The sequence below is a fragment of the Myxocyprinus asiaticus genome, chromosome 28, assembly GCF_019703515.2.
Source record: "Myxocyprinus asiaticus isolate MX2 ecotype Aquarium Trade chromosome 28, UBuf_Myxa_2, whole genome shotgun sequence".
NCBI lineage: Eukaryota > Metazoa > Chordata > Actinopteri > Cypriniformes > Catostomidae > Myxocyprinus > Myxocyprinus asiaticus.
This window is the reverse complement of record NC_059371.1, coordinates 26,958,188-26,977,447: the sequence shown is the minus strand read 5'-3', so window position 1 is coordinate 26,977,447 and position 19,260 is coordinate 26,958,188. Positions and strand designations below refer to the sequence as shown.

At 39.7% G+C, this 19,260-nt stretch overlaps 1 protein-coding gene across 9 annotated transcripts in view; it reads right to left on the bottom strand.

The window, feature by feature from the left end:
• LOC127419154 (E3 ubiquitin-protein ligase HUWE1-like) overlaps positions 1 to 19,260 on the bottom strand; it is an 83,541-nt gene that overhangs the window by 45,732 nt on the left and 18,549 nt on the right. For 6 of the 9 annotated variants that reach the window (XM_051660316.1, XM_051660315.1, XM_051660323.1 and 3 more), the window contains exons 33-55: positions 17,963 to 18,085; positions 17,544 to 17,639; positions 17,114 to 17,383; positions 12,049 to 12,201; positions 11,752 to 11,879; positions 11,324 to 11,405; positions 11,048 to 11,224; positions 10,758 to 10,911; positions 10,160 to 10,557; positions 9,597 to 9,792; positions 9,322 to 9,489; positions 9,046 to 9,194; positions 7,384 to 7,450; positions 7,004 to 7,227; positions 3,996 to 4,207; positions 3,707 to 3,889; positions 3,020 to 3,192; positions 2,801 to 2,940; positions 2,625 to 2,700; positions 2,436 to 2,534; positions 734 to 861; positions 453 to 612; positions 72 to 300 (exon numbers count right to left, since the gene is read on the bottom strand). In XM_051660316.1, the coding sequence (XP_051516276.1) occupies positions 72 to 300; positions 453 to 612; positions 734 to 861; positions 2,436 to 2,534; positions 2,625 to 2,700; positions 2,801 to 2,940; positions 3,020 to 3,192; positions 3,707 to 3,889; positions 3,996 to 4,207; positions 7,004 to 7,227; positions 7,384 to 7,450; positions 9,046 to 9,194; positions 9,322 to 9,489; positions 9,597 to 9,792; positions 10,160 to 10,557; positions 10,758 to 10,911; positions 11,048 to 11,224; positions 11,324 to 11,405; positions 11,752 to 11,879; positions 12,049 to 12,201; positions 17,114 to 17,383; positions 17,544 to 17,639; positions 17,963 to 18,085 (3,785 nt within the window). The remainder of the gene's footprint in view (positions 1 to 71; positions 301 to 452; positions 613 to 733; positions 862 to 2,435; positions 2,535 to 2,624; positions 2,701 to 2,800; positions 2,941 to 3,019; positions 3,193 to 3,706; positions 3,890 to 3,995; positions 4,208 to 7,003; positions 7,228 to 7,383; positions 7,451 to 9,045; positions 9,195 to 9,321; positions 9,490 to 9,596; positions 9,793 to 10,159; positions 10,558 to 10,757; positions 10,912 to 11,047; positions 11,225 to 11,323; positions 11,406 to 11,751; positions 11,880 to 12,048; positions 12,202 to 17,113; positions 17,384 to 17,543; positions 17,640 to 17,962; positions 18,086 to 19,260) is intronic. The other 3 variants (XM_051660322.1, XM_051660321.1, XM_051660324.1) reach the window with 3 other exon arrangements.

The following is a 19,260-nucleotide window of genomic DNA, read 5'->3' as shown; positions in this document are numbered from 1 at the left end:
GAAGATATTATGAAATATTGACCAAAAAAAAAAACAAACAAAAAAAACACGTTTATTAAAGAGCGACTCACCTCTGCAGGATGAGCGGAGGGTTGGGTTGACGATTGCCAGGATAATGTACATGGATGGTGTGCCCTGTGTTGGCAGTGAGCTGGCGGAGAGAGCGTTGGCTACGTCCCATGCCCTGAGCCAATCTGCTGCTGGTGCCTGTTCCCCCAAGTGTCAGCGAGCCGTGGTCAGCGTGGCGCACCATCAGGGGGTGGGAGCTGGGGATATTTCCTGGCGAGGGAGGGATGTCAGCTAAAAAGGTATAAAATACAGAACATAAATGACGCACTTTCAACATTTTTATATCTGACCTCTTCACAGTGACTCTTCCAAATTTTTTTTTTTTTTTTTTAATGATTTCATAGTAGCTGAGATATGTTTTCATCGAAAAGCAAATGACTTACCAGATGTGGAGAACATGTTATCAAATTCTATAATGAGGTCATCATCTCGATCAAATCTCTCAAAACGGATGTGTGGGGCAGCGTTGATATCAGGAAAATCTTCATCCAGTTCCATCTCAGAGCCTTCATCATCATCATCCTCATCTCCCTCTTCATCATCCTAAGGATAATAGGCAGGGCAGGTAAGCAAATGAGTAAAGAGCACAAAACATGAGAAAGATCATTTTTACCCAGCAGTGTGGAAAACTACTCTTTTTTTTTTTTTTTTTAATAACCATTACCTGATCCTCTTCCTCTTCTTCCTCCTCCTCTTCCTCCTCATCCTGACTGTCTTCATCCTCATTGCTACCACTGGAGTCTTCCTCCTGTGTGTGCTCCTCATCCTCTGGCTCCAAGATGTTCATGGAGTCTTAATCAGCAAAAAGAACAAAGGAGTGCAGGAGTAGAAAATTTACAAATGAAATCTCCCAGTATAGAACAGGCATAGTGATATACCAATATATTAGCCAGGTAGGGCTTTCAGCTGGGCTTAGAAACTAAATTCAAATTTTTACCTAAAATATTACCAAAATTCCAATTCAAATAGAATTTATATGTTTTTTTGTTTTTTTTAAGTCCTTAAAAGTAAATTTTTAAATTGACATTGTGTACTCAAGAGGGTGCAATGAATACATATAAACCATACAACACCATTAAATTACTGCAAAGAACATTCTTGGCTGTTCAAAAAGAGCATTCCATTTTAAACTAATATCCATTGAATAAATAATAAATAAATGAAAAGTTTTAATTGGTTCATATTCTCAAATGTTAATTAAAAAGTAAAACGAGGGGGGAAAACACTTAAATAGACAGTTCTATGTTAGCATGGTGTTGCACTGGTGCCACTGTCTGCCAGAGTACCCAAGACCCAAGCTTAATAATAACAGCAATACCACAGTGTTTTTCATTCATTACAGTTGTATGTACTGTGGTAATATTCCCAGACAGCAGTGCTATTTGGCTGAATTCGGTGGTGAAGTGGCTCAGACTATGAGCCCAGGGGCTGTTCAAACAGACGGAGCACAACAGAATGGAACAGAACATGAGGATCTTGAGACACGCATTTCCAAAGCGAACTACTGACAAAGCATTTTAAAACACAATGCTTAATCTGTAAAATGCTGATAAGAGAGCAAGACGCAACGGCCAATGAACTCCACCTGAGGGGCTCTTCACAATCCAGTTTACCATTCGATTTTCTATGCAAACACGCACTATACGAATGTCTTAATGTTCTGTTGTTTACTCAGCATCTCGTGCGGGAGCGCTGTGTTTTCTGGATGACGTGTCAAGTTAAAAAAACTTCAACCTTTAAAACGAATTGAGACACCTGCTTTTTGTTAAACTGTATTTGATGCACTGCGTCTAGCCTTTTATTTTGTGCGAGAATGCGATCAGGTCTGAATTCAATGTCAGTGCTTGGCATACATCCAAAATTCAAATGCACAGTTAGCAATCAAATGTGCCTTTTTTTTTTATTTTTTTTTTATGAATATTCAAATTTCGAATTTTATTTTGGCAGCACTAAAGCCAGGTTGAAAATTTGGCCGATATTTGACCATTTTGACTGGGCATTAGCTTTCCCTTGTGTCAGTTCCAACAGTGTTGTCTACGGATAACGCATACATTTTTTTCCAATATCGTGAATTGACTAAATACAGTGTCAAAAATGTTGCGCATGCGTGTACATCTCAACTGGTTTAATTAAACCGCAATGGCCTTCATTACATACGTACATATCAGCCATATGGCAATCCGCTCCCTAGTTTCGCCATCAGTCATTGAAAAACCTGTATCTGTCGACTACTAAACAGAAAGTTTTTGAGTTACAAATCAAGCAAATCTAAACATGTGTTTGGATTGGTGTTTGTTTCCATGTCTATTAGATACACCCCTCAGAGTTGCTTCCAAGTGTAAATACAGATGAGTTTCACATCCTACCCTCTCTGTTGGCCTGCAGAGTTGAGGCCTGACTCATATTGGAAGGTGCTTCATCCATCAGCACATCCTCCTGAGACTCATCCTCTCCAGAGCGACCCACTATTTGAATGTAAAACCAATCAAAAACACATATCCAACGTTGTATTGCTTTACTTCCATATTTGACCATGAATCAAATAAACCACTAACCGATGATGGCGCTATTGACAGTCCCTGCATCCCTCTCTAAAAGTTCATCTATTAAATCCACCAACTCATTCTCCACCTACAAACACATATGAATAAACATCTATGTGAGTTAAACAGCAGGAGGATTTTCACATTACTCTACTGAGAACATTTTCACGAACTTATATGTTTCTAACCTGCATGGCCTGAGTGCTCAGCACCTCAGGTTGTCCAGCAATGACCACAGTGTCTCCCTCGGTTTCACCATCCATCAGGTCTGCATCCGTGGCTTGACCACGGTTACGATTCTCAACTGGCTCTGCCTCACCTACCTCTACTGTAGATAATATTAGCCATTAGACACAGATACAGTTGCCTTATGGAGCTATATGTTGAAATGATTAATGATGAGTTACCCTGATCCTGTGTGTTGCTGTTGCTGTCCCTGACTGTGCCGACAGTGTCATTCTCTGTTTTGTTCTTGCTGGATGCCCCTTTACCCCCAAAAAGGCTGCTGGGCTGGTTCACAATTCGTGACAGAGTCTCCAAAGGCTTAAGAGCAGCATTTACTGTGTTTGCCATGTTGGGACTATAGTAAACCAAGCAAAGCAATAAGAAACATTATTTTAAGTGAGAAAGAGCCTATATTAAAAAAGTAAAAAATTAATACAAATAAATAAATTATCCGTACAATAAAACGAAATGAAAGAAAAAGCTAATAGACTTAGAACTACCTAACTTTAACAATACCATGAAATCAATATTTGAGTTGTGGCTTTTAGTCCATGTCTATGCTTTGAGGCTATGTTAATAATATAATCCTAAATGTTGACAAAATTAACATCCCCTCCCCTAATTCCACTTGCCTCTGACTAGCAATAACAAGTAGCAAATAATGGTTTATGGCTGTGATGTAAGCTTATGCTTATTTACTTTATATAAAAATAAAAATAAAAAATAAAAAGACAAATCCTTCAATATGTCCCACCCAAATTCCTGTTTTAAAAGTAAATAAATTAACACAAGAAAGAAAACTGTGCTTGTCAAGCCATTACATAAGGTCTTGAAGCCATAACATCCATAGGGAGACTGTGAGGTGCTACCTAGATAGATCAAGGCTGTGAGGCACACGGGCGAGGTCATTAACGAGGCCTTTCTTCAAGAAGAGGCGGATGATATTGTTCATTCCGTTATGCTGGGTCTTGGCTGTGGCTGTACTGTAGAAGCTGGAGGTGGAAGGACATGACTCCATGATGGTGCTGATGATGCACATCACTGCCTGCAAGCTGCAAAGAGAGAAATCAATGTTCACTTTAGTTTCACCTCTGATTTCATCTTTGTACTCATGAATAAGTGTGATTTATAGTATAGCAACTAGTGGGCTAGAATTACCGGGCATGTTTCTCTGTGCCTTCTGCCATTCCCAAAGCCCGACTCAGAGCAGCTTTAACCTCATTGACGAGGGCCGCCTGGGCTTCTGTGCCCGTGCCAGCTGCAGCGAGGCTGGCCAGGAAAAGGCGTGCAAGGGCAGGGGTGTCCTTGTCCTCTGAGTTCTGGGTGTGTGGGAGTAAGTGGTCCAGAACAAATGCCAGCACACTGCAATCCTATACACATGGTCAAAAATGTTACAATACCTGATAAATGAAGTTTGCAGATAAAGCAACTTCAGGCTGCACATGCACTACAACAACGCACAGTTTCTGAAAGTCAAGGCAACTTTGTCAAGAGAAAACAAGACATTTCACAGTGCCTATAAAAAGTACTCACTCACCTTTTAAGTTTTATTTACAAGTTTTGTTTTATTGTCTTACCACATTCAGGGTTCCCACACTTTTCAAGGCACAATTTTCCAGGACATTTCCAGGACATTTTATGCGCCCAACAAGTGCAATATTTAAGCAAAATCACATTCTTTTATGTTCTTTTATTTGGTGCTTTTTTGATGGTAGTTTCTCAGCTCCAGATAAGCAGTTTGCTGCATGGCCCAGTGTGATTATTAATCCCTGTAAAGCTGTGATTTAATTAAATAAATATATAGTCTGTATGCACTGCGCACTTCAGAGTGCACTATGTCTCTGTCATCTCACACACAAGCACGCACATGATGATCATGATGAGGTTTTTTTAGTGTATGAGTGGACAGCTCTACATTCATTTTGAAGCACACGTCACTTGCAGATTATTTATTCATTTAAATCAGAGACTTTTTGTTAGTTTAATTATCACACTAGGACATATCACAATTTTTATTTGATTAATTGTACATTCAAACATTCATTTTCATCCAAATATGTCATATTCCATGATATTCTTTGTTTTATTGCTAATGCCATTTTTTTATCACTAGATTCTGTGTTTTCCTCATACTATATGTGGTAACCGTGGTGTAAGCCGACTCCGATCATTGAATTATTGAAAATTAATTCACATCCCAAGGTATTAAGGCCAAATCACCATGTTACTAACCCAGTGTGAATTAAATTTTAAAAGAAATCTTAAGAAATGTCTTAAGGTTATAACTCACAGGGATACAAACTCATGAGGGTTGAAAAAGCTGAGACAATCACTGATCCACGAACATGTTTTCTGTTTTTCTTTTTTTTTTAAATAAGCTAAAAGCACCAACTTAAGCTACTTTAATGATTCAAGTAAAGCTACTTATCTGCACAATTGTGTTATTAGCTGCAATAAAGGGTATTTGGCTTGCTTCTGTTTCAAAAAAATGTTCAGTTTCATTAATTGACTAGTTTAGTGACCATTTCTGGAGATGCCACTAGGTAGCAACAAACGAGTGTCTTATGTGCTTCGAGTGAGTCACTGAATCATTTTGAGATGTTCATGACTGAAATCTGCCAAGAGACTTAGTATTTAATCATTATAAGAAAAAAGCAGATCTATAATTCTGTTCATTTTGTGAACTGGCAAGCATGACTTTTTATCCAAAAAGACAACAACAATAGTCTAATAATAATAATAATGAGTTTCAATAACGTCCTTACCTTCTCTTATTAAATTTCCATGTCAAATCCAGTGACTTCAGTAGAATGTTTAAGCATTATAAGAACGTTAAAGTCAAGTGGCGCTTTGCCCTTCTACATGAATTTACGATCTTGCCATGCAAGAAAGTGGGAGGTGTGCACAATAAACATTGAAAACATTTATTTGGAAGAGAAAAAAAAAGCCAATTACTTTGATTGCAGAAAATAAGAGAGGACTCATTTGTTAACGTCTTAGCATTTTTTTTTTCTTTGGTGAATGTAATTACTGTAATTCAATAACTGGGGTCTCTGGATACTCAGAAACGATAAAGTAATAATTAAATTAAATTATGAGACATTCAATATCTCTTCATAAATTTGGACAGTTTTAAAATATTTCTTGAAGGGTTGTCCTCTCAAAGACATCATTTGTGAGGCAAAAACGTGTGTGAAAAACACTTTGGTGTGAAGTTGGAGCCGAGGCTGAGCTGACGAGTCACTTCATAGACTTCAATGTATTTGGCTGCACTGACGAGAGTTATGTGAAAGCCCCTCAACGTGTATGAACATCAGTCACTTTTACACATTAATAGCTCTTCCGCCCTTTTCTCTCCGTGATGAACAATGTAGACTCACTTGCCGATGCTGAAGTAAAACAACTTGCCCCTCTCATTCAGTCGGTCAGCACAAGTACCAGGTTATTCAGTTTGTTTATGAATGAGAAGTTTCAAGAATGCCACATCTCACTGTGCACGCACTGCTGTGGCCAAGCACGCAATTGGCCGTAGCTGTAACCAATAAAGTGATCTGCCTCAGTTGGACCGCGATTGCTAAGCACACGATTGGCTGCTGCTGTAATCAATCATGAGGGTGTAAGTGCCCTTAACCGTTAATGTTGTTTCACAATTCGCAGCTGCCGGCAGTTTGTGTATTTGACTATTCTGAGTCCCAACTGTTACCATGTACTACAAAAACCTTGCTAGCAACCCAGTCAAACCGTTTTATTATACTAAAATATTCTCCAGGACAAATAATTATTTTCCAGGACATTTAGGTATTTTTCTAATTTTCCATGACTGGAAAACTGCATTGCAAAATTCCTGGTTTTCCAGGACACGTGGGAACCCTGCACACTGAACCACAGAGGACTTAATTTGTCATTTTTGCCACTGATAAAAAACAAAAAAATAAAGATGAAACTGAAAACACTGACAAATTCACCAAAAAGTATTACATATATTTAACACAAATAACAAAAACTTGAAACAGTCCAAGAGGGTGAATACATTTTAAAGGCACTCAAATCTATGAACAAATAGGCTCAATTCTTAAAGAAGCTGTATTAGAAAAGTGCTGAATTTGACCAGAAACACTCAGGCATTAATGCAGCTTTGGTGGCAAGTCAACTCCAATATAACCCACCTCCTTAATGAGCTCTGATTGGCCAGCTGTGTAGTTGTAAGAGGTGATGAGAGTGGCAATGCCAACGTAGGAGCGCACCAGCTCTGCCAGCAGTCTCAAGATGGTAGAGGTGGGCATCAGGGGTTTGCTGGCCTTAGCTTTTGCAGCTCGGCTCTCCTCTGAAGAAGCTCCCTTCTCTCCCTCCTGTTCCTTCTTTTCTTCATGCATTTCCTCAGGCGTAGAGGCTAGGGACAGAGAGACAACAATAAGGGCAAAATAAGTCAAGGGCAAGTAAAGGAACCAACAAAAGTAAGAAAACGTGGTCAGTGTGGATAAAGAGATCACTGATTGAAGGGAATATGAGAGAGAGAGAGAGAGTGCATGCGTGCATTGGTTCGAACCTTCTCCTTGTGGAGTTCCAGACTGGGAGGATTCTGCAACAGCACCATCGGCAGCAAAAACCTGAGCCTGAAAGAATATAATTAACACCCACAGTTAATGCCAGTCCCACACTTCAGTCCATTATAATTCATGTATATCTGGGGCTACTAAGTTTTTCATACATGAGCAATGTGTCATGTGGCACGAGTTACACGAAAGCTAAAGTAAAATAAGTATGAGCAATAACAATAGTGAAGTTTGCCTTAGCAAGCACCACAAATTTCTGTAGACTATGTACAGTTCAGAAAGTATTCAGACCCCTTCATTTTTTTCACATTTTGTGATGTGGAGCCTTATGCTAATCTGCTTTAAATAAAAAAAAAAAATTAACATTAATCTACACTCCATACCCCATAATGACAAAGCAAAAACCAGATTTTTGATAACTTCGCAAATTTATTAGAAATAAAACTGAAATATCACACTGACATAATTTTTCAGACCCTTAACTCTGTACTTTTGGCAGCTATTACAGCCTCAAGTCTTTTTGGGTGTGAAGCGACAAGCTTTGCACACCTAGATTTGGAGATTTTCTGCCATTCTTCTCTGCAGATGTTCTCAAGCTCTGTCAGGTTGAATGGGAAGTGTCGGTGGACAGCCATTTTCAGGTCTCTCCAGAGATATTCCATTGGGTTTAAGTCTGGGCTCTGGCTGGGCCACTCAAGGACATTCACAGAGTTGTCCCTAAGCCACTCTTGCATTGTCTTGGCTGTGTGCTTAGGGTCATTGTCCTTTTGGAAAGTGAACCTTTGGCCCAGTCTGAAGTCCTGAGCACTCTGGACCAGGTTTTCATGAAGGATATCTCTGTATTTTGCTACGTTCAGCTTTCCTTCAACCCTGACCAGTCCCCCAGTCCCTGCCACTGAAAAACACCCCCACAGCATGATCCTATCACCTCCATGCTTCATCGTTGGGATGGTATTGCGCAGGTGATGATCAGTGCCTGGTTTCCTCCAGACATGACGCTTAGAATTGAGGCACAACAGTTCAATCTTCGTTTCATCAGAGCAGAGAATCTTGTTTCTCACAGTCAGTCCTTTAGGTGCTTTTCTGCAAATTCCAAGTGGGCTTTCATGTGTCTTGCACTGAGGAGAGGCTTCCGTCTGGCCACTCTGCCATAAAGCCCAGATTGGTGGAGTGTTGCAGTGATGGTTGATGGTGTGCCTTTACAAATCATGTCCAATCAATTAAATTGGCCACAGGTGGACTCCAATCAAAGTGTAGAAACATCTCAAAGATGATCCAGAGAAATGGTATGCACCTAAGCTAAATTTCAAGTGTCACAGCAAAGGGTCTGAGTACTTATGTCAATGTGATATTTCAGTTTTTTTTTTTTTTTTATAAATTTGCAAAGATATCAAAAATCAGGTTTTTGCTTTGTCATTATGTGATATGGAGTGTAGATTGATGTGAATTTTTTTAAGCAAAAAAAATTTAAGCATTTTAGCATAAGACTGCAGCATAACAAAATGTGAAAAAACAAGGGGTCTGAATACTTTCTGAATGCACTGTATATTGATAATACAAAAAATGACTTACAATACGCAAAAATTAAATAACACAAATTACATACATCTATAAAACAAACATTTTACACACTGTATATACATATAGACTATTACATTTATGTGGAAGGCAGACTGTGAGTCAAAGTCACTGCCCTGTCTGGTGAGTCTGTACTGCTGGTAGACATCATCCCCAACATCCTGCAGGATCTGACACAGGTCCTGACTCCCCGGTACTGCTGCTGCCCGCTCCTCTCCTCTTTCTGCTACACATAAAATGTAAAGAGACCCCATCCACTGAGAAAAGTTTATGAGAGATGACATATAGCTGGATAGATCTGGATACAAGCACACTATTTTGGGGGGGGGTTCTGACTGCTGACTGTCTCTTACCCTCCTCTGGTGCGTGATATGCTGCTAGGGCATTTAGCATGTCATAGATAACCTCTTTAATTGTCTCTGGTATGGAGGGCAACGGAGACAGCTTCACGGGTGTGGTCTTCACTAACTGGACAGCATTTGGACCCTTTATTCTGAAGTTCTCAAACTCATCATCGGAGGCTGAGTATTGGACAGAGAAAGTAACATATGTTAACTGGTTTACAAATAACAGTACATATGCTGATATATGGGAGATGTTTGGCTTTTAGGGACATTTTGTGTCATACCAGACCCAGCGCCTCTCGGGGCCGGTAGAGCAATTCGGATGCAACTCTTCGCAGTTTCTGTAAAGCACTCCGGGTTGCGGCAGGCCGCTGGGCCAAGAACACGCAAGATGTAATTGATTTCCCTGGAGCCCAGACTACCTGACACCACACCTGAAGTAGTGCTTCCTGCACCACTGGTGACTGCAGACCGCACCACCTGAGAAAAGACAGGAGAAAAACAATAAAAACCAGAGTGAGAGACAAATAACGCAGGAATGTTTCCTGTGTATGCCCCTTAAATTTAATATGAAACAGCATTCACAACCCATGTTAGTCACGTAATGTGACGTACAGTATTTAGAAGGGTAACAGGATATTTAATGAGAAAAATTTAACTTAAATATTTGTTTCTTGTTATGAATGCATCATTCTTTTGTAAAGAAATCTTTACAAAATACACAGAAAAATGTTTAATAAAAGTATTCTTCATTGACCAGGCCAGAAAAAAAAAAAAAAAAAAAGATCCTTTGTTGAGCCCTGCTAATACAAAAGAAAAATGTAGCCTTCAGGTGAAAAAACAGCACCTTCTCCATGGTGTGACGCAGTGTGGCTGGGTCCTCTATGATGTGTCGAAAGAGAAGCGTGACCAGTGGGGTGAAGCCATTGAACCCAGAGCTCAGCGTGAGGTTCAGGATCATGCGTGTGCTCTTAAGTTCAGCAAACATCATGGCATAATGGTGCGTGCGTGTGAGACGCAGACAGAGCCGCAAGGTAGCGTGCAAAGTGTCTGGGTCCACTGGAACGCTAATCATGCTGACACAGGCGCGGATCAAAATGGTGATCATCTCCTCCGTCAACCCTTGCACAACAATGATGCTGAAGACAGAGGGGTCTTGAAGAGTGGAGGGAGCTGATGTGTTCGAATCCTTTTGCTCCAACTCCTCTTTAGGGGGCGCCATTTCCACAGCCACAGAAGTGGAATCTGAGGAAGCAGGGAGGAAAAACTTAAACTCCTGAACAACCTCCAAAATTTTAATGAACTCAATTTGATAGTAAGAGCAAATTGAAAGTAGAATAACTTGAAAGTAGTATTATCTGAAAGAAAAAAAATAGAAACTTATTGAAAAAGTAGCACAAGATTAATGGTGCTTTATCTGTAAAAAGGGCTTGTTGTGTCCTCACCTGTGTCTGTCTGTGTTTCCTCTGTCTTGGCTCTCTGATCTCCCTCCTCTCTCTCAGTATCAGTGACACTTCCCGATTTAGAGGTCTTGGGTATTCGCGGCACCCTCTGCACAGTCAACATAACTGGACGTCTGTTCCCAGTCTCCTCATTCACCTGAAGACGAGAGAGCGACAAGAACAAGATCTGTTACTCACGATTCTTGGTTTTTCTGGCATTTCTGAACTCATTTTCATTTCCAACTGATCCACAGCAGTATGTCCTCTATGCAAGAACAGTTTATAGCTATTACCTGCACCATGGTGTTGAATTGGACAGTGTATCTCCTTCGGCCAGCAGTGAAGCGGACACTGGTCTCTCCCGCCCTCCAGGCGGAGTCTATTGTGCTGTTGTTACTAGCGCTATAGCTGCACCAGCGGCCAGAACGGTCATCAAACCAGCGCCAGTTATTCCCATTAGGCTGCAGGTACTAAGATGAAAAAGAAAATTGTCACATTCAGTATATGCACCGCCATGTTCACAGTATATAATGGCAGCAGATTGCCTTTACGCTTCATTTGGCACCAACCTTGTTCATCTGGGCTCTTCGTTTGGACGAAACAGCCATTTTCTCATAGAAGTCAATAAGCAGGAGCACAGGGGTTATCCATCTAGAGAAAAAACACAATAGGGTTAAGTTAAAGGGGATATATCATGGAAATCAAATGTCCTTACCATTTAAAATAAGAGTTTGATATGCTAGCACATCATAAAGGTCCCAGCCCCCGCCCATACAGCATGTGTATGAAAACTGCATAAGTGCAAAAATGTTGTTCAGTCATGCATCTTACAACATTCAACAATACATGTGTAGTATATGGTCCAATATACAACATAATTCCCCATCTAAATGCAGATGCTCAGTTTCTAACATGCTTGAGTCAGCAGTGCTGCTGTGCTTTCTAGTAAACTCAGTGACTTATCAGTCAGGCAGGCAGGGGAAGGACAGCAACTCACTTGGGTGTCTGGATGTCCTTCTGCTCTTTGGCAGCCTGCAGACAGGGCTGTACCACCTCCAACAACTTAATCAGCACAGTCAAGATGCCACTGCTCTCCACCACCCGCGCACATGAGAGTTTCAGCTCCTGTGGCACAAAGCAAGACACACTTCCATCAGAAGGACACAGTAGGCATATTTACTTATGTATGCAGAGCAGGGATGAGATCTTCCAGTTCTTTTAGAGGTGTATAAATATTAAACAATAATTATATAATAAACACTGGTGATACAGCTGACTGTGGAAGACGGTGTACCTCAAAGAGCAGCGTGAGCAGCAGGATGCGGGTGGCCAGGTTGGAAGCCTGGGGGAGAGTCGCCATCTGTCTTGTCCACTCAGACACAGTCTTGGTGTCGCTAGTGGTCAGTGGCACGGCAGCCTTTATCAACACATCGGCGGCCTCCCACACCTTTGTAAATGCACAAACATATATACAGCTGAGGATAGCTTCTAAAGCACATGATGACTATCTCAAAACTTAAAGAGCTATCTACCTAAACGGCATTTTTGGGCATCATGTGCACATTCAAGTGCTTAATTCGACATTTATTTATTTGTGAAATTTTCTTCATATAGTCACGTTTAAGTAGAGTGCTTGCAACCCTTTTAGCCTTACATATTACTCACTATACAGCATGGCACTGAGTGCTGTATTGCCTTTCCTACATCATAATATCTCTCTACATCATAAATAAAGGACACAACTTCTCAAACTTAAATTAAGCAAATTCATTAAGTGCCATCTTCTTTATATCCTGCATTTAACCACAGGTGGAATGCTGTACTGACCAATCAGCATCCAGAAAGAGAACAATCAATTTTAAAGATATAAATTGAGTAACTCTTAGTAATTATGACTAGGGATGCTGCGGTGTTTGTTTTTGTCAGTTAGATTACCATCTGAGACAAAACTGCGGTCAAACAGTTTTACGAGGCAAAAACATATAAATCATCCTATATCAAAATTTAACATGTTAGTGGACGTGTTTATGGATATATGCATTCTAAGCGCAGCCCTACAATAGTCAAACTGATAAATATACAACAAATACATAGGAGGTATATAATCAGAGATGCTCCAACATAGAACAACACCGCTTATGCAAATTCCGAGCTCAATGATGTGCTTCAATGTAGCACCACCATCTTCAGTTACTCTCAGTCATTCAAATGCTCCTAAATAGCTGATTTAAAGAGCACCTATTATGGGTTTTCAAATACTACCTTTCATGTAGTGTGTTATGTAGCTGTTTGTGAATGTAAAAAAGTATGCAAAGTTTCAAAAATCAAAGTGCCCGACAAATGGAATTATTGACTCCCAAAAGAAAGAACCGATTCTGAACACCTGAAACAAGTCGTTAGTAATTCCAGACATACTTCCTGTACTAACCTACATAATTTGGTAACAAAAAACCCACCTCTGGTCTTCACTGGCTGCTCGCGAACACTACACTAAGCGGTAGACCAATCACAACAGACTGGGACATCTGACCAATCAGAGCAGAGTAGGCTCTCTGAAAGGAGTTTAGAATGAATCCTTTAGAACGGATCATTGAACGAGTCATTTTTGGCACTGGGGAAAAAAAGGTAATGCTGCAATTTAAATTGAGCAAATTAAAGTGTTTTTTGACCTTGGATGCATGTATATCTATTGTATGAGACCTTTAAAACAAAATTAGGCACGCTTAAAAAACCATAATAGGTGCTCTTTAAGCCACTTTTTTTTGGTGGATATGAGTCTGGTAGATCGAATTCCTGTTATATTTTGGTGTTTGTGTGTAGCCCCAGTTTTACGTGAATTGAAAGTTCATGTTCAATCCGCGACACCTGGCCAAGCGGACACCAACCCCTTCATTTAATTCTACCCGCTCAACAACAGTTTCATGTACAACAGTAAAGAGAGGACTCAGGGGTGCAGGCCTTATGGGAAGAACTGCAAAGAAAAAGCCACTTTTGAAAGAAAATTAAGAGTGGGCAAAGAAACAGATATTGGACAACAGATAATTGGAAAAGAGTGTTCCCATTGAGCTTTTGTGGGATCAACTAGACTGTAAGGTGCATGAGAAGTGCCCGACAAGACAGCCACATCTATGGCAAGTGCTACAGGAAGTGTGGGGTGAAATGTAACCTGAGTATCTGGACAAACTGACAGCTAGAATGCCAAGGATCTGCAAATAGAAATCGAATCCTCCTAAATAGAAAGAGAGAGAGCAGCTCGTTTGGAAATTGTGGAACTTGTGACATCACAAGGACTAAATACATCTGCATATGTCTGCCTCTTCAGCAAGACATCAATGCCTATTTTTCGTCGTTGCACCCTTGGCCCCACCCACTGGTGCTCAGTCAGTCAAACAGTTGTAGAGGAGAGAGAGATGGACCTGTTGTGGGAGATTAATCTACACCAAAGGGGATCTTACACAGGACACCTTCATGTGCCTATCTGGATTTAAATGTTTTTCTATATTGTCATTCACTTGATGAACTGCTTTGACTGTTATCATGCATCTCATGCCACTTTTAAAAGACACAATGTCAAGTCATTACTCTTGAGTATAAACGCATCCTGGACCGTTTTTGCACCTGTGCTTTTGTAATTGTTGGTCTATGTAAACATGCACTAGATGGACGTCTTTAATCAATTCTGGCACTGCGTTATAAGAGCAGTAGAAGTGCAACTTTTAAAAATGCATCTCATTCTGCTGCTGCCACTGACTGGGATAAACACATGCCTTTCTGTGTGTAAACAAACACAGAAGATGTGAGATGTCGCTCCTGTGAAGACCAGCATCTCTGCTTTGGCCTGTTGGTGCCCCCAACATCACCATGGATTGAATTATGTTTGCATATTCAGAACATTTCGGCGTGGATTGTATGAGTTTTCGGCTTATATCAGTGTGGATTTCTTTAGAACCACTCACAGAACAGGCGCTTTTCCACAATTGGGCCGAACGGTTCTAAGCACGGTGCAGTTACAGTAGCATTTCCACTTGAGCACATTTCGGCACGGCACGATTATAAAAAGTTTTCGGCCCGAAATTCTCGGCACAGTTAGCTAACCATACTCAAACGTGCTGGTAGGATGGCTTTAGTATGTAGCGACTCGTTTTGTGCATCTTCATGATTTTATTATGATGGTTTAACTATTGTAGCCTACATTTATTTTTCTACATGTCTTTTTCGTCAGGGAAGTAGATTACTTGCTCATTAAAACTTAAATATCAATATATTCTTTTACTATTTTCATATAATATTTTGTCAATAAATATCCTTTTTAGCTAGTGTGGGAACTTTTACCTTTCAGCATGTTCGTGTCCAGGGGCATACACAAGCCCCTATGATGGAACCCCTCTCGCCTTTTTTCTTTGCTTTACTTTTTGCGCCATGCGCTGTGTCTTTTCTGTGTATTAGAGTAAAACCAGGGAAAAAAGCAGTCCGAAAAACTGGAACATGCAATCATCCTCCATAGTGCACTCGCTCCAATGTTTACCTCTCACGCCACTGCCAACAGATGGATCTGTTATGGACATTCACCTGATTTCACCACACCATAGTGGAAAAATAAACCATAACCGCACCAACTGGCCCGGATCATCACGGAGCGGTACGGTTTTGCGATGACAATGGTTTGGCCCGATGGTGGAAAAGCAGCTTATGATTCAAGCTTGGCAAAGGAAAAGTTATTGAAGGATGGGGCAGTTAAAAACACTATTGGAAACTAGGGCTGGGCGATATGTCTTAAAATTATATCTCGATATTCTTCAGCCTATTGACGATATTCAATATATATCTTGATAATTATGTATTTGCTCAAAATAACTTTTTTTTTACCATTTCATCCAAACAGCCATTGTAGCCAAATAGATTAAATATTTTAATGACATTAAATAAAAATCTAATAATTAGTTTTTCATTAAACACAAAGGGAGAATGAAATTCAATAATTTTCATTGATATGCACTTTATATTTATATTTAATATACAATAATACATAGCTTAATAAAAAGCATTATTTACCTTCAAACGTTTTTACTGTGCAAAGCTATTTCACGGATTTATTTTTGAAACCTCAGTTGAACATTGTATAATACTAAATTATAACCGTGAGACACGTCAGGTTGATTATAATATAATGCTGAATTATCATTATTATTTTGATTATTGGATTTGCATTATACAAAAGTAATATATTTCTGGCCTGTTTACTTCATCTTCAACTGGGGGGTTTTCTTTTGACACCGAAATTACTGTTGTATTTACTTCAACTTCACAAGTAGCTTTGTTTGACACAACAAAGACAATGTGTATTTGACAGTTTACAATGTTCTGCATTTCCTGAAACGCTGTAATCTCCTTTTCTGTTATTCTGTGCCGCTTTTGTAGATTTGTATAATAACTTGTAACTGTTTCTAATGTTTGGAATTGCGTGAATGCTTGAACCTGCATTACTTTGATTTTTGCACGTGAACTGATCTGATAGCGCCGCCATGCGCATGCACACCGATCAGTGTGTGGTTTGTTCTGAATCACACACAGACCATGTTTATCTGTCTTTAAATCACATCCTTTTGTGGATTAATAATCACATAAGACCAACTCTCCATGTTGATGTTTTTTGGATTAATTGTACAGCCCTGAAGGATAGTGAAATTAGTCTACTGATGCGCTCTTTATGAAATTTAATGGCCAAATGAAAGCACATTAAATTCATTGTGATATTCATGATACTGGTTAATTTGACATAGTCAGCAAAATTATCTAGATTATATTGTTAATATTCAATATATCGCCCAGCCCTACTGGACCTGATTGCAAAAACTTAAGTAACCAGTTTCATTCACGAATGTTTCAAATGTCATGACTGTTTGAGAGTTGCTGTGCTTAGGTGAACAGTTTTATACATTTAGATGAAATGTGTTGGATGTACGTTAGGTGTTTACCATTATAAGTTTTATAATGTTGTGCAGCTTGTTCATTTTCTTCCGATTTACTTTAACACATGGTTGTATTCGAGTGGCTGCCGATGTCAGCCAATCATAACAGTTGCTGGTAACGTTGAAGTTTAAAGGAGACAGTGGAGCCAAAACAGAGCATTTCAGACAGAAGGCCAGAGACAGGGTATAAAATTATTATATATTACTAAATTGACTGTTGGAGCAAAAAAACTTCACAAACATTATTTGTGGAACTCAGGGAAGATAATAAAATTATATTTATATATAAAATTATATATATAAAATATGTCATGACCCCTTTAATAGTAAAAACCAAAGACTCAATCATGATTCCAATTGAGTGGAAATGATGATGGCTGCTGTACTGACCTGATTGACCACCTGTCTAAGGATGAGGTCTCTGTATTCAGCGCCGTTTCTTTTGATGGCAGTCATAAGCAGGTCACAGAGGCGGTAGACAGTGTCTGGCAGCTCGTCCAGCAGGTGGAAGCAGCCAGGCAGCATTGAGTCTGTGAAGGTATGTAGCTCTGTGGTGTCCAGAGGCTCAGCTTCCAGGAAGCGCTCCAGACAGCGTGCCTCTTCCTCTTCTACCCGCTCCCTCGCTCTCCTCTCCTCTTCCTCACGCCGGCGAGCAGCTTCCTGCGGACACAAAGCAACAGGGTTGTCAATCGTGGGTCTACTGAAAGACCAGAGAACATCTGTCTAAGATGTGAAGTAGACAGGTGAGATAAGACCTATACTGTGCTACTCAGTTATTCCTGCTTCGGTGTGAAATTAAAAGGAGTGTTTGTGTGCCCACCTCAGGTGAGTCTGAGCGCTGCTCCATGCTAACTTCTTGACCTAGAGACATGGCAATGGCCCGCATCATCTGGTCTTCTTCAGACATGGTGAACTCCTACAGAAACAAAGCTCACAGTGACTACACTAGCTCATACCTATGCCTGAACAGAATCTGTGCCTACACAATCAAAAACAAAGTTCTACAACATTCCCCAACACCTTGTGTGTGTTTAATAATTTTTTGGCACACTCCGTTCAACTTATTATAACGTATTTATACCCTTGCTCAGAGTTCCAGATTTTTCCCTTAAAATCAGCACAGATAAAGTGAAAAAAGTATGGAGATTCCTTTTGGGCCTACTTGTGTTTCCTGTCTAGTGTGTGCGTGCACGGAGATTTGCTAACAGATTAGACTGAGACTGTATGTTAGGCTCTTACCCTGACAGCTGCGCTAAGCAGTGGAGGAGGGTGCGTGAGCAGGTACTCTGTGGCCTGTTCCATAGTGCTGGTGTTCAGCAGAGATTCCAGTGCATGCTCTCTGGAGAAGCCCATGTCCATTAGCTGTAAAGGAGGCAAAGACAATCTCAGTTGACAATACTGGTTCTTTTGATAGTTACAACATAAAGACCTTAAAGGAAAAGTTCACCAAAAAAAGTTTTAATCAATGTAGCAGATTTTTTACTGTGGAACACAAATGAATAATTATGAAGAATCTTTATGGATGTTTTCCAAACAACGACAGTTACCATTACCATAGTGACCATGGGCTGTCAAGAAAAAACTATAAAAGCACCAGACAAGTAGTCTAAATGATTTGGGTACTATTTTCCACAACCATATAAAAAAAATCATTGGTATTGTGTCTTCAAACATCATGACATCAAACAAGCACCATAGGTGCCACATTTGATTTGAGAGGTGCCACAGAAAGGAAGATTATTGGTGAAAAACAGTAAGAAAAAAATAAAATAAAAAAGCATGGTCAATTCACAACAAAAAGCTGTTCTATAACTAGAGATGTATCAGACTAGTCGACTAAACGGTTCTGATGCTGCTAGTCGACACTGGAATTACTAGTCGGTTAATATTTTCCCCCCATTAAATTAATAATTTTTTTTTCATATTTACATTTGGCTTTACAGTCAAGTTCCATCTTTCACCGGACCATGTCGACATGCTAATTTTGCTCATCAAAAAATGTATGCTTTTGAGTAAGTAGCCTAGAAAATGACTGTTTTAGGCTAGGAATATAATTTTTTAATCTGCTGATTAGGGATTAAGGCTATTTTCAACGAGATGCCGACTGCTTAACGGGTTAAAATATATTTTATCCTGTGTGCACGTCATGTTTAGAATACATTAGGTTAATTGTAGGCTAAATCACAGGCCTATTTTATCTATCCTATAGCTACTTTTTTTTACATCATTAATGTTATTGGTTATGTTCTTTACTGAACAGCTGTCATATTAGATCAATGGCTAATGCACGTCAACACGTTGTGAAATACACGCAACTTTTCAGTGCATTTTTTTCTCTCATAGATTTGGCTTGGCCTACTTAATTATTTTCAACAATGTCCTGACTGTTTTAATATGTTAAGCAATTTTTACTTAGTGAATTGTTTTCAATAAATATGCCTGTTAAATATTTGCTAATGTTGATTCAGTGAATGCGTGTCATGTTCTATATTTAAAGTACAATGATCATAATGCAAGCCGAGCACGTCACAGATAAA